We start from the raw sequence: 16,874 nt of genomic DNA on the forward strand, positions 1-16,874 counted from the left end.
CATATCCAGAGGCTAATAACTAACACATATGATATCACTGTAGTCAGAATTAACTTACATGTATTTTCCCACTTCTGCTTCATCTTCTTCTTTCAAAGTATTCTCTATTGAAAGTATTAAATGTGTATTTTACAATATCTTTTAAAAATCTAAAACACAGAGACTCTATTATTATATTTGTACTCAAATTATAATAAAACTTATGGGGTCACATGAATCACATTCATTTATTAAACGTGTAACTATATTGTAATTATTTCAAATTTTATTAATATAGCATTCCATTGATGGACTGACAGTGTATAATTCTTCCACATTGATGATCCAGTTATAAATCAGTTCTTTCCCTTTTTTTTACTTTTAGATTCTTTATAGGTGTATGCAGGATGTCATTGTCCTCCTTTGATAAACATTTATATAGGCAAAATGCAATAGCAGTGAAGAAGATAGTGAATACTTTGCAAACAGAACCTAAATTTAAAAAAAAAAAATACAAGCATCAGATGTATCAATCTATTTAGAGCAAAAATATTTGTGGAAAGAATGCCAATTATCAAAGAAAAACTAAGTATATTTCATCTCTATAAAATATCAATTCTCCAATTGTAAAATGTAATTACTGTCATAAACTTATATCAAGTTATTTAAAGGAGATTTTTGTAATGTTTACAAAAACTTTTAGATTTCTTAAAGATACAGCCCAAGAAAAATGCAAGATGTGTTATTATTTCACAGAATGTATTAACTCTAGAGCTTAAAAATACATTTCTGCTATCAAAATTTAAATATTAATAAGAACTGGAACATAAATTAACTTCATGAAGCTTCACTCTTTTTGAAATATTCACCATTTTCCAAATAAAAACAAATATTTTAGAAAAATTAGTTGATTATTAGGGTTTTTATTCATTTTCATGTTCCATGTTTCAGAAAATATATTACAAGCATTATATAAAAGTACTTGAGCTTAGGATGCAAATGACCCTGAAAATTAAAGTAAAAAATATTTTAGAGCAACAATATCAATTATCTGACAATATCAATTATAGTGGTTACAAAAGATAAAGTAAGAAACATTAGTCCGTCATTTATAATGACCCAATAATTTTCATACATTTTTAATAGCACAACACTGTAAACAACCCAAATGAATTTTAACAAGAAAAATGGATAAATTGTAGTATATTCACAAAATGACGTAGTATTCAGAGATTTTTTAAAAGCACCAACTACTGCTATGGAATAACACAAATGAATCTCCCCAAAGCATATTAAGCAACACAGAAAAAAAAAAAACTGTATATACTGCATTACATTTGCATAAATTGCTAGAACATGCAGAACCAACATACTGTAATAGAAATCTCAAAGAGGTTTATCTGTAGAGGAAGGAAATGGACTGAAAAGGGATATGGGGGAAATTTCTACAACTTGAATGAGGTGCTGGGTACATAGGTGCACTCAATTATCAAAGGCCATCAAACTAAACACCTAAGATCTGTGCTAATTGTATCTTAATTACATCTCAATATTTTTAAGAGTACTACTTGATACATTTTTCACAAACTAAACACAGAGTGACCAGCATCTGGATCAAGAACAAAACATTGTCAACACCCCAGAAGCCTTCCTTCATGTTTTCTCAAAGTCACTAACCCATAAGGGTTAGTTTTGTTCACTTTTGAAGTATATTTATAACAGGTCAAAAAATCATTTGTTTCTGGTTTCTTTCATTCAATGTTATGTTTGTATGATTCATCTATTATTTATGCCGTTGTGTAGTTTTCATTTTCGTTTCATTGTTGTATACTATTGCATTGTTCATTTCATTTCATTTTCATTTCATTGTTGTATACTATTGCATTGTTGTATACTATTGCATTGTTGATTTTATTTTCATTTTCATTGTTGTATACTATTGCATTGTTGATTTTATCACAATTTATCCAAACCATTATTTATTGACTATTTGATTATCCGCTTTTGTGACGCGTTCTTTCATGTCCTTTGTCTATTTTTTCCATGTCTATCCTTTGTTTATTATTGATTAATGAGAGTGCTTTATATACTTTGGACATTGGTTCTTTTTCACATTTTACCTTCTAAACTGTGGCTGTCTATCTTTTAATTATTTCTTTTGATGGTCAGAACTTTAAAATGTCAAACTAGTTGACATTAAATTGCCACAAAAGCATATTCCTGTTGTAGTTTCTGTGTTTGTCCTTTCAGACGTAATTCCCTATTTCTTTATTATTGTTATCTCCTCTTAGTAGCTCCTTGGCAGGACCTCTAGCAGTTCACCAGTTTTCTCAATTATGTGCTGTTTGAAAATAAGTAAGCATGCTAGTTATATCTAAAATAAAAATTAAAAGGCTCAGTGTCTTAAGAGGACTTACTTATGAACAATGCCTAGTTTTGTTGAATTATCTCTGAGAAATTAATTCTGACTACTTAAATGTCATTTTTTTACTTTTTAATTGTTTTCTAAAATTTTACTTTACTCAGTGTTCAATGTAGACTAAGCTGGCTGGATAATTGAGTTTTGAATTACAAGACACCACTGTACACTTTATCACAGAGGTATTGTTACTGTTAAATATTAGAGTCTATTATGTGTTTCTTTGAATTAATGAACCCACTCATTAAAATCACAAAACATATAAAGACTTTTAAGTATTTATCACACCAACATCATCTATGCAATAAAATCACAAAATGTTAGTACTGATTAACATTTCAGAAATTATGTAGTCCAACATCCTCATTTTACAGATGAATAAATTGAGACCCAGGAAGATCTAGTGAATTTTCTAAAGTAATGCAAGCCTATTTAGACTTTCTCAACATTGACCATAGCTCATATCACCACAGTATCCCAATTCCCCATATCTCTTATTTATTCAACAAATAATGAATGCCTGCTCTGTGGATTGTTATATCATTAAGCAAAAGAAACAGCGAAACTTACATTTAAGTAGGATAAAAATATCTTTATGTTCTATAGGTGTGTGAAAAAAATTTTTTTAATTATCCAGTCCTTTACTATGGAAATGGAAATTATCACAAGGTCGAGCAACTTGGTTGTATATGTATATGGACAAAATTGCTTCCTAAATTGAAATTTTGCTAATTACCACCCTTTATTCAGGAGTAACATAAAACAATTGTGTCTTTAGTGGAGTGACTCAAATATTCATATAAATACTATAAAACTTTAGTTTCTAAAATATTTTCTATATAATAAGGCTTCTTTAATCATCAAAGTATCCATTTGTTCACAGTTTATTACTGCACACTATTATAAACACTATATGTTTTTAAAACAATTATACTTTTCTATATTTCCTCTTTTAGAACAATTATACTTTTCTGTATTTCTTCAATAGGTATCACTTACATACTCCTACCATAAGGTAAGCCATTTTCATCTTATTATAGATCCAACAATTTCCTTTTTTTCCACAGTATTCAGTCTCCCGAAAGATACAAGAAGTTTCTCCTGCCATTTTAAAAAGTATTGGTCCAGGTATCGTCCCTATGAAAATGCAGTAATTGTAAATTCTCCATGAAAACACTTCAGGTAAGGATAAGAATGTTTTTATTCTAAAATTAAACATATATTTAGTCATCATCACATTTACATATATCATTTAAAATTAGCTAAGAATTTACTTACAAATAGGATTATTAATATCTGGAAACAATGACTGTATTTTTTAAAAATCCTTATTTCTGCAGGTATAAAACTTAGTACCTTTCATATTTTTAGAATGATGTACATATTTATTGTTATGTAGTAGACATCTCACAACTTTTAATTTTTCAATTAAAAATTTAGGAGAAAGTAAGAGAGAGATATTAAATATTATTTTTGGGAATTCAGTATACCTCCAAAGATTTCGAATTGTGAAATTTTCAATCAATGATAAGTTAGTTTCATAATGCAATGTACATCTGTTATCAAGATATTGAGAGAAAAAACTGAAAACGTAAATGCTTTGGTATGTTTGTAGCAACCCCTAAATTCAGAGAACCTCAAATCCCGAGGAACAGTTATGTGCTGCCTGAGGTAAATCTCTATATACTCAGAGACAACATCTGCTCAGCAACAATTTCAGCTAAAATTGAAGTAAAAGTCACTTAAATAAAAAGCCAGTGGGGAGCCTGGCTGGCTCAGTTGGTGGAGCATATGACTCTTGATCTTGGGGTTGTGAGTTTGAGCCCCATGTTAGATGTGGAGATGACTTAAAAATAAAATCTTAGAAAAAAAAAGCCACCCCAAAGGCTTTAGAAAAAGGATCTCAGAACTAACATGTCTTAACCATCTTCCTTCTATCAGGGCCCTCATGCTTCATGACTCTTGATTCCTGCCAAAGATCGCTATCCATCACCAGTTTTCCCAGTCTCATTGAGTGTTAGCACTCTGTGCTTAAGGTGAAAAACTTAGGCCTACTATTCATTATTTTTCTATTTTCCATCATATTTTTCCAATCCATGATAATAAATCTCTGTGACTCTAACTCCAGACATACCTTGGATATGTTGATTTCTCTGTCTTTTACAACCTCCAAAATCCAATTTAATATAATTCTGACTTAGACTTCAGCAGAAGCCTTTTTTTCCTCCACATTTATCTTCTATAAGTATTTCTCCCTCAGAAGCAGAGTTATCTTTTAAGTGTAAATCAGATAATCTCTATCCTCTGCTTCAAATTCTCTGTTGGCAAAATCTTGTTAGATATAAGAGCGAGTCTGTATCTAAAATATAATATTCCACCCTCTTCCATCAGAACTGTATTAGTCTCCCTGGCTTCCTTTCTGATGCAGAAAATATTTCTATACTTGTTGTTTCTCATGTTCCTTCTTCCATTACAAACCTGTCATTGGGGCACCTGGGTGGCTTAGTCAGTTAAGGTTAAGCATCTGCCTTCAGCTCAGGTCAGGATCCCAGGGTCCTAGAATCGAGCCCTGCATGGAGCCCCCGCATCGGGCTCCCTGCTCAGCAAGGAGCCTGCTTCTCCCTCTCTCCCTTCCTCCCTCTCCCTTGGCTCATGCTCTCTCTCTCAAATAAATAAAATCTTTTTAAAAAATTGTCTTTATCTAGTGGGTCATTATTCATATAAAAATATGCTCTTATTTTTCCTGATTAGAAAAGCAATTTTAACCCTACACATTGATCTAGTTATTGAATTATTTCTCTGATCCCCATCAAAACCACACTTAAATTTTTCTACATTCTCGACTTCATTTATCATATGTCTTTCAGTCTTCAATCCAGTTCAATCTTGTTTCCTTACCCCATTAATATTTTTAACCAACTTTTGAACCAGAGGTGCTAATATAGTCATAATGCAGATTTGAAAGCTAGTGTTTGCTATTTAAGAAAGTCTGAAGTCCACAGTGCATTATCCTCAGCAAGACCAATTTCTTCTTTGGCCATAAATCCTTGAAAACATCAGATTCAGAGTCTTTGGTATTGAAAATGTTTAAAAGCACTAGTTTAGGTTAGTGACTTTCCAAACATGCAAGCAATCCTGTGGTTATGTGTTTTGTTTCAGCTTACCAAACCACTTGTATGAACTTGATGAATATACCTCTAATCAAATAGATTTTCCTAATCAAATATAATATTAATACATATTTTATATGACAGGATGGGCTTTGCACTAGGTATTGCCTTTTTATGTAAATATTATCCTAAATTCTGCAAAGCAGTTCCCCCAGTCACTTGTTTTGTATCAGTTAACCATTATTATTTATTTGAAATTCCAAATATACATGTAGACACACATATCAAAAAATGAACAATTCAGTGTAATAAAAGATTGCCAAAAGTCCATACCAAATATTCTCAAAATCACATAGGTCAAACCCAAGGCCAAAGAACGTTGATTGTCTGATACAATCCTGCAAGCAAATAGTAATGATATTACCAAAACATCATAATTAGCTATAGAGAATGTTTGCTAGATTCAAGGTTATTTTTTTTTTTCCTGTGCATCAATTAAACAAACTAAGAATCTTTAGCCAGTTGACAGAGTTCATTCTGGGTGAATTAAAGAAGCACCACTCCTTCAATTTCTTCATATCCTTCCCCTTGCCAACTGATTCCAAAGCTTCTTGCTCTTCACAAGGAGGAAGCATTTATGGACCAAACCTTCTGCCCCAGCCTCTTTTTCCTTTGCTGAAAAAACTTAGCACTAACTTTCACACTTAACCATTTTCCATTTTGAGGTGCATACCCACTGTTTTAGATTTCTCCTTTTTGCCCCTGTGAGATCCACTCCCTACATTTCTCTACCTTTATGTCTGTCTTGGAAGGCTGACCTAAATGTACTACATCAGTAGGCTTTCTTGCTTTCTGTCTTCTAGTTAGGGTTTGTGAATTGGGTGCTCCAGAGTGAGGAAGGAAAGTGAGGTCAAGGTGTTCATGCCCAGGATCTCTCCCTGCAGAATTATATCAGGTTGACTGGGTCCCTAGGCAAAGCAGTCCCCTCTACAGTTCTCTCTCCTTCATACCCCTGTTTTCCTCTGGCCAAGTGATAACAGACCAGAGGTACTATATTGTACCATGTGATTTCTTATACTTCACCCACATTTTAAATAGCCACTTTCTTCAACCTTGCTCAAATTGTCTTAATTGGAGGGTGCCTTCTCTTTCCTATTGGACCTCTGACTGTTACCCTCACTATTCAAAAGCTAAAATAAACAAAAAATAACTTTCCCAAATAGAAAAAATGAACCTCTCTGTATTTCTTATTGGTCAAAGCAGGTATTTGTTCAAAAAAATGCATAACACCACATACTAGTTTGGAAAATGAAAATATAATTTAAAAAAGTCAACCTTTGAACATAGTAGGAAGTAAAAAATTAAGAACTACATTTTATTTTAAATAAACTCTATGCTTACCCTTTCTTTCCTTTCTCTAGAACTTGAACAATAAACTAGTATGACCAATATTTTTATCCAAACTGATTCAATTTAGGGGCACCTGGGTGGCTCAGTCATTAAGCGTCTGCCTTCGGCTCAGGTAATGATCCCGGGGTCCTGGGATCGAGTCCCACATTGGGCTCCCCCTGCTCTGCAGGGAGTCTGCATCTCCCTCTGCCGCTGCCTGCCACTCCCCTTTGGCTCAGGTCATGATCCCAGCGTTCTCGGATCGAGCCCCGCATCGGGCTCCCTGCTCCGCAGAAAGCCTGCTTCTCCCTCTCCCCTCCCCCTGCTTGTGTTCCCTCTCTCGCTGTGTCTCTCTCTGTCAAATAAATAAATAAAATCTTTAAAAAAAAAACTGACTCAATTTACTAAAATGTAGCATATGTACAATATTTTGTGAATATTTTACAAAAAGTGAGGTAATTCTACCCATATCAACCTGGTGAAAATATATATTCTTTCCTCAGATGTTTACTACTAGGAAAATGAAAACAAATTAACCAATCTTCAAAAGAGAATGACTTTTTTAAATTAAAAAATAATTTACACTTCTATAATGAGCAGATTCCTAAGGGAGGGGAAAAAAAGCGTCACATTTTAGAACCGCACTTCTGTATAGGTCTTGGTATAATGTGGAAATATGAATAATAAGCCTAACTATAATTGTGTGTTCTGCTTCATTTAGCACAGGTAGTTTTATTACATGGCTTATCGTTGCTTTCTGAAGCATATATAGAGCTGACCATAACTCATAAGTGTAATCATTAAGGTGTATTTATGTGCCTTCAGTTTGATTATAACCATCTTTCTGATATACAAAACAAGATGAAAAGAGTAATGATTCCTAGGATTTCCCATAACCACTTAAATGAACGAACAAAATAAATAATAGATATGTATTAAAAAATTTAATAAAAAATGAGTATATTTTAACAAGGAAGTGAATATCTTTTGTACATCATCTAATAAGTAAAGCTATGATAGGATGACTTAAGAATTTCATGGAATAAACAAAACATTTGTTAGTACTCTTCCAAAATGTAAAAAGGCAGCTTCTTCCACTATCTCTTATGACTTTTAAATTTATATTTTCATTCCATATCTTTCTTAAAAGACACCAGTTCTAGACTTAAGTTCCTGTTTTGCCCAAAAGCTGCTCTTCCCCTAATGTTCCCTATCACAAGAAGGGGAACTCTCATCCACCATCATGCAATGTTCAAGCCCAAAATGTGAAAAGAGGCATCCTTGTTTCCTCATTGACCAGATTCAATAACTAAATACTGTGATTTTTTTTTAAATACAGCTTTTTCATATCTCTTTTTCTGATTTTAAAAAAAAATGTATCTCTAAGACCACTGGCCTATTCCAAGGCTGTATCTTACTCCTTAAAAAAAAAAATGAAATGACTTCTTAATTTATCTCCCAACAAACATCCTTATCCTTTCAGTCCATTCTCCATGGAACAGCCAAAGTGATTTTTATTTACTCTGCAGTCAAATGCTCTACCACTGAGCTATACCCCCCTTTATTTACTCTGAAATTCTGATTATTTCACTGCCCCACTAGGATCTTTCAACAGCTTCTCCTTGTTCTTATGATAACATCTAGAATTGCAGAAAACTTTACAACGGTCAGCCTGATCACATCAGCCTCATTGCACACCACCTCACACCGCATTTTTCCCTGAAGTCTATCTCATTATATTCAAACCACTTCCTAAAAGATCTTTGATTCACTTCTTTAAGATTTCACTTTCATTTTATATGAAATTCCCACAAGTTGAGATCTGTTTTTAGGCTTACTGTCATTCTATTCATAAATCAATACTATTGTTTTAATAATTAAAACTTTATGGTGCATTTTAGCTTATGAGGCTAAGCCTCCATTATTGTGTTTCTTTGTTTAAGATTCCCAAGCTACTGTTATTATTTTTCCCTAAGAACTTTAGAATCAGATTTTAAAGTTCAATAATTATATTTGTATTTTATCACATTAAAATTATCAATTATCTTAAGAACTGATATATTGGTAATGTTAGGTCTTCAGAAATCCATAATATGAGATATATCTTTCCCAACTGTTCAAGTCAGTCTGCTTTCATGACATTCATGTGTGTGTGTGTGTATGTGTTTCATTTTATTTTTTACTTTTTATTTTGAAATTATTTATTTTTGAAACTCACAGGTATTTGTAAAAATAGTACAAAGTACCATGGGTTCTTTACCCAGCATCCCCCAATGATGAAATCTTATATAACTATTATATAATATTAAAACCAGGAAAATGACATTGACTTATTTCTGTTAACCAGACTACTGACCTTAATCTATTTTCATTTTTCAGTTAATGTAGGTTAAAAAATTATTTTTAACTGAATTGGTGTGTGTGTGTGTGCACATGCATGCATGAGTGTGTGTATGCTATTTTTTATATCCTGGAGCTTAATGAATTTTTATCTAAATGTATTAGCTATTATTTCCAATACAACATAAAAAGAACTGGTAATATTTTTCCTGGAAGTTTTATTGTAACAGAAAGATAAACACTGGAGTTCAAATCTCACCAAGAATGAAGGGAATGAAGGATCCTATGTTTAGCTTTCTTTCCATCAGGACCTCTTGAAAGACTATGTCCTAGAATAAAGGGCAACCTAGAAACTGGTAAGGTCTTTTAGAGACTTAAACTTACCCTCAAACCAACCAGATTTCTGTTTGGATTACAGGGAACTGTCCCAATTCTGTACATCTAAATAAAGTTATTGTAAAAAAAAATTTGGAGTTATTAATGTCTATAGCCTCTATTGTTTTTGGTACACAAAATCTCACATATGATTAAAAATAATTATAGGAACTATAAAAGAGACAAGAGAAAAAAATACAATATAATACTTCTATAGAATATTCAGATACTAGATACCTGACAGAGATTTTAAATATGGGGAATTAATATATCCAAGAAAACAAATGATAAGATAGACAATTTTATCAGAGAACTAGTATCTAGTAAAAAGAAATGAAATTCTATAACTGAAAAATACACTAATTAGAATTAAGAATTCAGTAGGTGAATTTAATAGCTAATTAGACACAGATGAAGATATAATTAGTAAACTAGAGTATAGGTAAATGGAAAAGCAGATGGGGATAAGATTAAAGCATCAAAAATTAGAAAAGTGAAAAAACTTTAGTCTAAAGCACAGAGCATACAAACAAATGAAACTAGAAAGCAAAAGACAGTAAAAGACACATAGACACAGTGAAAGGTTTATGATATGTGTAATTAAGATCCCAGAGATGAGGAGAGAAAGAATGGAGCAGAGGAATATTTGAAGAAAGAACACTTGAGAATTTTCCTGAATTAATGAAAGATATTGTGCTAAATAATCACCCAAGATGGCTGGCATCAAATCCTTTTTTTTTTTTTCTTTTCTGTACATGCTAGTTGTTCCTGGCATCAAAAAGTGGAACCTAATGATTCTCTTCCTGAAACATGACTTTTTTAGCTAATAGAATGCAGAAAAGTGACATTCTTGGACATCCAGCCTAGGTCAAATAAAGCCTTGCTGCTTTTGCCTTGTAACCTATGCTTGGGTCTCTTGGAACACTAGGACTTCGGACGCTCCCTTTTGGAACTGCTGTACTTTGTTAGCAGAAGTACAAGTCACATAAAGAGCCTACTTATGGTCAGTCAACCTCAATTAGGCTCCCAGCAAAAGTTAGCCTAAATTGTCAGTGGTCTTGGAAATCCAGCCCAGTCATGCTATCAGATGACTAAATGTCATGTGGCATCTGACCACAAGCTCAAGAACTACCAATCAAGAACTACCCAGTTGAGCTCAGTCAACTCACAGAGCCATGAGAGAGAAAGATAAAGTGTTGTCGTTAAGTAATAAATTTAAGATGGTTTGTTACTGCTATGGGCTGAATTGTCTTCCTTCCAAAATTTATGTGCTGAAATCCTAACCTCTAGTACCTCAGAATGCCATCTTATTGAAGACAGGTTTTAGAGAGGTAATTAAGTTAAAATGAGGTCAGTTGTGTGGGCCTAATCCAATATGACTGGTCTCTTCATTAGAACAGATAATATTGACAGAAATGTACAGAGCAAAGACAATGTAAAGGATCGAGGAAAAATGGCCATTTACAAGCCAAGGAGATTTGGAATAGATCTTCCCTCACAGCCCTCAGAAGGAACCAAGATTGCCCACACCTTGATCTCAGATTTCAAGCCTCAAGAACTGTGAGAAAAAAAATATCTGTTGTTTAAGACACCCATCCTGTGGTACCTTTCTATGTATGGTAGCCTAGCAAACTAATACACTTATCATAGTAGATAACAGGAAAAGACAACAAGCCTGTCTTTTAAAGGTGTAAGAAAAATTTAAATCTCCATGCAGCATAAACACAAACAAAATCATATTAAGAAATATCATAGTAAAATTACTGACAACCAAAGACAAGAAAAATGTTAAAAACATCTAGAGAAAAAGGCATATTACATTCAAAGGAATAGTAATAAAACATTCTCATAGAAGTCAAGAAAACAGTTAAACAGTTTAGTACTTTTTAAAGTACTAAAATTACCACCAAACTTGAAATTCCATAAGCAGCCAAAGTATAATTTTATAATAAAGGTGAATTAAACATATTTTTAAACAAACAAAAAATGAACAAAATTCATTTCTATCAGACCGACAGTAAAAGAAATTTTTTTGAAGAAAGAAATGATCTCTGAAGAAAGCAAAAAATGCAGGAAAATATAAAGAGATTCTGATAATATGATATTAAATATACATAAAATTACATCTGTTAGGTTGTAAAATTTGTGTAGCATCAGAATATATGACAACAGCAACAAAAGTTTGGAAGAAAGTTAATGGAGTTAAAGTATTCTTAGGTCCTTGAATTATCCAGAAAGTGGTAAGAGTACTAATTTAATTTGACTCTAATGAATGATATATACTCTTATAATGTCTTGACTACTATAAGAAGAATAAAATAATACATAATTAGCAAAATAATAAAGGGAAAATAATTAAAACTAAAAATAATCAATGTAAAAGAAGTAAAAAACTGAAAGAACAAGTAGAAAATATTTTAAAGCAAATCCTAAAATGAGACAAAAATCCAAACATATCAGCAATTATTTTTAATTTAATAGTCTATATAGTCTAGTTTAAAAACTAAGTTATTAGACTGGATTTTTTTTAAAGGTGAAAGATTTATGCGATCTGAAGAGAAACCAGAGTGTTAGACTGGATTTTTTTTTTTTAAAGGCAACTATAGACTGCTTACTAGATATACCTTAAATATGTATAATCAGAGAATGATTGAAAGTAATAGAATGGAAAAGTATATATTATGCTAATAGAAATATAGCTGATAAAACAATATTAAAGTGAGAAAAAGTAATTCTAAGACAAGAAGTTATTAGAGATAAAAAAGAATATTAGAATATTTCAAGGGCTAAAGGGTCAATAAAGCAAGAAGTTGTAGCATTCAAAATTTGTTTTCAAGTAATATAGCCTCAAAATATATACAGCAAAAATGATGTAGTAATGGACAAGTGTACCATAATAAAAAAGATCTTAAATAATTTGTAAGTCCAAAGAAGTTTTCAAGGAAGAAAACATGAAAGTATGTTTCCTGAACAAAGTGGACTCCATCTAAAAATAAATGGAATATTAATTATGTTTATATTATATATAAATAAAAGATATATAACAAAATATAACAAAAAAGTTTCAAATGTTTAGGAATTAAACTATACACTTCTAAATAAAATAAGAAAAATACATCAAAAGTCATATTTGAATTGAAAGGATGAGAAAAATACATATTAAGACTTCTGGAATGCTATATTCACATTTGGACAGAAAAGGAATATATATCAATATACAGACGATATATGTGAATAAAATAAAAATATAATAAACATAAAAATGAAATGATAGAAATTAAAAATTTAAAGCAAAAAGGTTGATTAGCTTCTTTCTCTTTCTCTCACTTTCTTTCTCTCACACATACACACACACACACACACACACATGCATTCCATTTCTAATTTAAACCCCACAAAGAAATTTCCGTGCCCAGGTGACAACACAAGTGATTTCTTCCAAAGATTTGATTAAAATAAATAAATAAATAAATTTAACCACACCTTCATACAATAGCCCAGATACAAAGAAAAGAGGAAATATTTCCCAACTCATTTCATGAGACCAGAACAACATTAAGACCAAAACCTGACAAGCACATCAATAAGAAGGGAAAATTATGAGGTAACCTTAGTCATGAAGACAGATGCAAAAATACTACATAAAATATTAGCAAAATGAATCAAGCAACTGACCAAGTTCAACTTATTCCTAGAATAAAGTAGAAATATGATATTGTGATCATCTCAATATATGCATCAAATGTATTTCAAAATTTATTCATTAAAAAATGTCTTAGAAAAAATGTCTTAGTGAATGAGGAATGAAATAATTGACTTATTCTGATAGATGTTATCAATACCACACTTAATGGTGAAATTTACAGCAAATTTCATATCTCACACTGAAATACCAAAAGCCATCATCATGATGCACATACAAACCAAGGATAGTAACTACCATTACTTCTATTCAGCACTGTAAAGGATAGCTTAATCAGGCAAGAAAAAATGTAAAAGGGTTGGAAAATAATAAAAATCATTTTTTGCAGATCAGGATTATGTACATAGAAAATCTGAAGTTAAAATACCAATGAACCACTAGAAATTAATATAAGCATATGTACAGAATAAAAGATCAAAGCACAAGAATGAATTGCATTCTTCGTACCAACAATAAACAATTATACTATACTATGCTATACTAAGTATGAAAAACATTAATTACCTAGGAATGAATCATGAAGGAGGTTTATACCTCCATCCTGAAAATAAAAATTATGAACAACTTTTGGAAGAAATAAATGAGGATTTAAATAAATGAAGGAACTATACCTCATTGATTGATCAAAAAACTCAGTGTGGTAAGTATAGCAATTTTTTCAAATACATTTAAAGGTATTCTGTTTAAAATTTCATCATGTTGGGGGTGCCTGTGTGGCTCAGTTCATTAAGCATCCAATTCTTGGTTTCACCTCAGGTCATGATCTCATGGGTCATGAGATTGATCCCCACATCGGGCTCCCTGCTCAGCGGGAGTCTGCTTGAAGATTCTCTCTCTCTCTGCCCCGCCCCCCTGCCATGTGCTCTCTCTCTCTCTCTCAAGTAAACAAATCTTTTTAAAAAATCTCATCATAGGGGCGCCTGGGTGGCTCAGTCGTTAAGCGTCTGCCTTCAGCTCAGGTCATGATCTCAGGGTCCTGGGATCGAGTCCCACGTTGGGCTCCCTGCTCGGCCGGAAGCCTGCTTCTCGCTCTCCCACTCCCCCTGCTTGTGTTCCTGCTCTCACTATCTCTTTCTCTGTCAAATAAATAAATAAAATCTTTAAAAAAAAAATAAAAAAAAAATCTCATCATGTGGGGGGATGAGCAAGATGGCAGAGGAGTAGGAGACCTAAATTTTGTCTGGTCCCAGGAATTCAGCTAGATAGGGTTCAAACCATTCAGAACACCTATGAACTCAACAAGAGATCGAAGAAAAGAATAGCAGCAACTCTCTGAACAGAAAAGCGACAACCTTCTGGAAGGTAGGACCTGCAGAGACGTGAATCTGAGGCCATATTCAGGAAGATAGACGGTGGGGGAGGGGGCCTCTGTCAGCCGCTACTGGCAAGTGATAGAGCAGCAGAGCACAAAATCAGAACTTTTAGAAGTCTGCTCTGCTGAGGGATGTGGCGCCAGTGGCTAAGAGGGGGGTGGAACCCTCGCTGGGACAGTGTGGTCTCAGGACCCTTGGGGTCACAGGAAGACTGGGGGTGCCTGAGTGTGGCAGAGCTCCCAGGTATCAAAGAGGGGAAGCCAGCTGCAGAGATGGAGCCGAGGAGTGGGCTCTCAGCTCGGGTTGCCATAAACTGTGATCTGGGGCACAGTCAGGCCACTGCTCTTCCAGCAGGGACCCAACAAGTGGCAGATCCAGGGAGACTCCCCTTCCTCCCCCGGGAGGAGTGACGCAGGAGCACACGGCAGGGATCTGCTGGGTTTGGAGACTCCTCACAGGGTCGGGTGCCAGAGAAAGAAATGCTTGGGCACAGGCCGGGTGAGCACGGAGTGCGGCCTGAGACTGGGGAGATGGGAGTGAATGACTGCTTTTCTCTGGGGGTGCACTGAGGAGTGGGGCCCTGAGTTCTCGGCTCCTCCAGGGCAGAGATTGGGAGGCCACCATTTTCACTCTCAGCCTCCAAAGCTGTAGGGAAAGCTTGCAGGGAAGAAAAGCTCCCTAGAGCAAACCCGAGCAGATTACTTAGCCCGGACTGGCAAGGGCGGGGTATTCCACCTCTGCCAAAGATATTTGGGAACCACAGCAACAGGCCCCTCCCCCAGAAGATCAGCAAGAACAGCCAGCCAAGACCAAGTTTACTGATCAATGAGACCAGCAGAACTCCAGCGCTAGGGGAATACTGCACATAGAATTCATGGCTTTTTCCCACCTGATTCTTTAGTCTTCAAAGTTAATTTTTTTAATTTTCTTTTTTGTCTTTTTCTATTTTTGGGGGGGGGAATTTTTCTTTTTCCCTTTTTCAACCAACATCTTATCAATCACTTTTTTATTTTTCATTTTTAGAGTCATATTCTATCCCTTCATAGTAGTTAGCCTTATTTTTGGTATATATATATATATATATATATATATATATATATATATATAAGTTGTTCTGTCTTTAAAATTTCGGGATACAGTTTCTTCGAACAGACCAAAATATACCCTAAATCTCTAGTGTATGGCTTTGTTCTAGTCTCCTGCCTGATCATATCCTCTCCCTTTTTTTTTTAATTTCTCTTCTTTCTTTTTTCAACCAACTTCTTATCAATTCCTATTATAAAATCTTTTATAATTTTCAACTTTACAGTCATATTCCATCCCTTCATTGTATTTACCCTTATTTTTGTACATATATAAGTTTTTCTTTCTTTAAAATTTTGGGAAGAAGTTTCTTCTAACAGACCAAAATATGTGCAAAATCTAGTGTGTGGCACTGATCTATTCACCAGACTGATCAAATTTGATTGTATTCTTTTTTTTTTCTTTGTTCTTTCTTTCCCTTTTTTCCACCCTGGTTTCAGGCCTCTTCTGGTTTGTTTAGTGTATATTTTTCTGGGGTCGTTGTTACCCTGTTAGCATTTTGTTCTCTCATTCATCTATTCTCCTGTGGACAAAATGACAAGACAGAAAAACTCACCTCAAAAAAAAAGAACAAGAGGCAGTACCGAATGCCAGGGACCTAATCAATATGGACATTAGTAAGATGTCGGAACTAAAGTTTAGAATGACGATTATAAAGAGACTAGCTGGGCTTGAAAGAAGCATGGAAGATACTAGAGAAACCCTTTCTGGAGAAATAAAAGAACTAAAATCTAACCAAGTCGAAATCAAAAAGGCTATTAATGAGGTGCAATAAAAAATGGAGGCTCTAACTGCTAGGATAAATGAGGAAGAAGAGATAATTAGTGATATAGAAGACCAAATGATGGAGAAAAAAGAAGCTGAGAAAAAGAGAGATAAACAACTACTGGATCACGAGGGCAGAATTCGAGAGATAAGTGATACCACGAGACGAAACAATATGAGAATAATTGGGATCCCAGAAGAAGAAAAAGAGAGAGAGGGGCAGAAGGTATATTGGAGCAAATTATAGCAGAGAACTTCCCTAATTTGAGGAAGGAAACAGGCATCAAAATCCAGAGGCACAGAGAACCCCCTCAAAATCAATAAAAATAGGTCAACACCCAACAAAAAATAATAAAACTTACAAGTCTCAGAGACAAAGAGAAAATCCTGAAAGCAGC

The 16,874-nt window shown here is 33.7% G+C and overlaps 1 protein-coding gene across 1 annotated transcript in view; it reads right to left on the reverse strand.

The window, feature by feature from the left end:
- Window positions 1-328: 328 nt before the first annotated feature.
- Window positions 329-16,874, reverse strand: part of SLCO6A1 (solute carrier organic anion transporter family member 6A1) — a 95,493-nt gene continuing 78,947 nt past the window's right edge. Inside the window, exons 11-13 of the mRNA XM_021695824.1 lie at window positions 5,842-5,906; window positions 3,398-3,535; window positions 329-471 (exon numbers count right to left, since the gene is read on the reverse strand). Of these exons, the coding sequence (XP_021551499.1) occupies window positions 329-471; window positions 3,398-3,535; window positions 5,842-5,906 (346 nt within the window). The remainder of the gene's footprint in view (window positions 472-3,397; window positions 3,536-5,841; window positions 5,907-16,874) is intronic.

This window comes from Neomonachus schauinslandi, chromosome 7, assembly GCF_002201575.2.
Source record: "Neomonachus schauinslandi chromosome 7, ASM220157v2, whole genome shotgun sequence".
Lineage (NCBI taxonomy): Eukaryota > Metazoa > Chordata > Mammalia > Carnivora > Phocidae > Neomonachus > Neomonachus schauinslandi.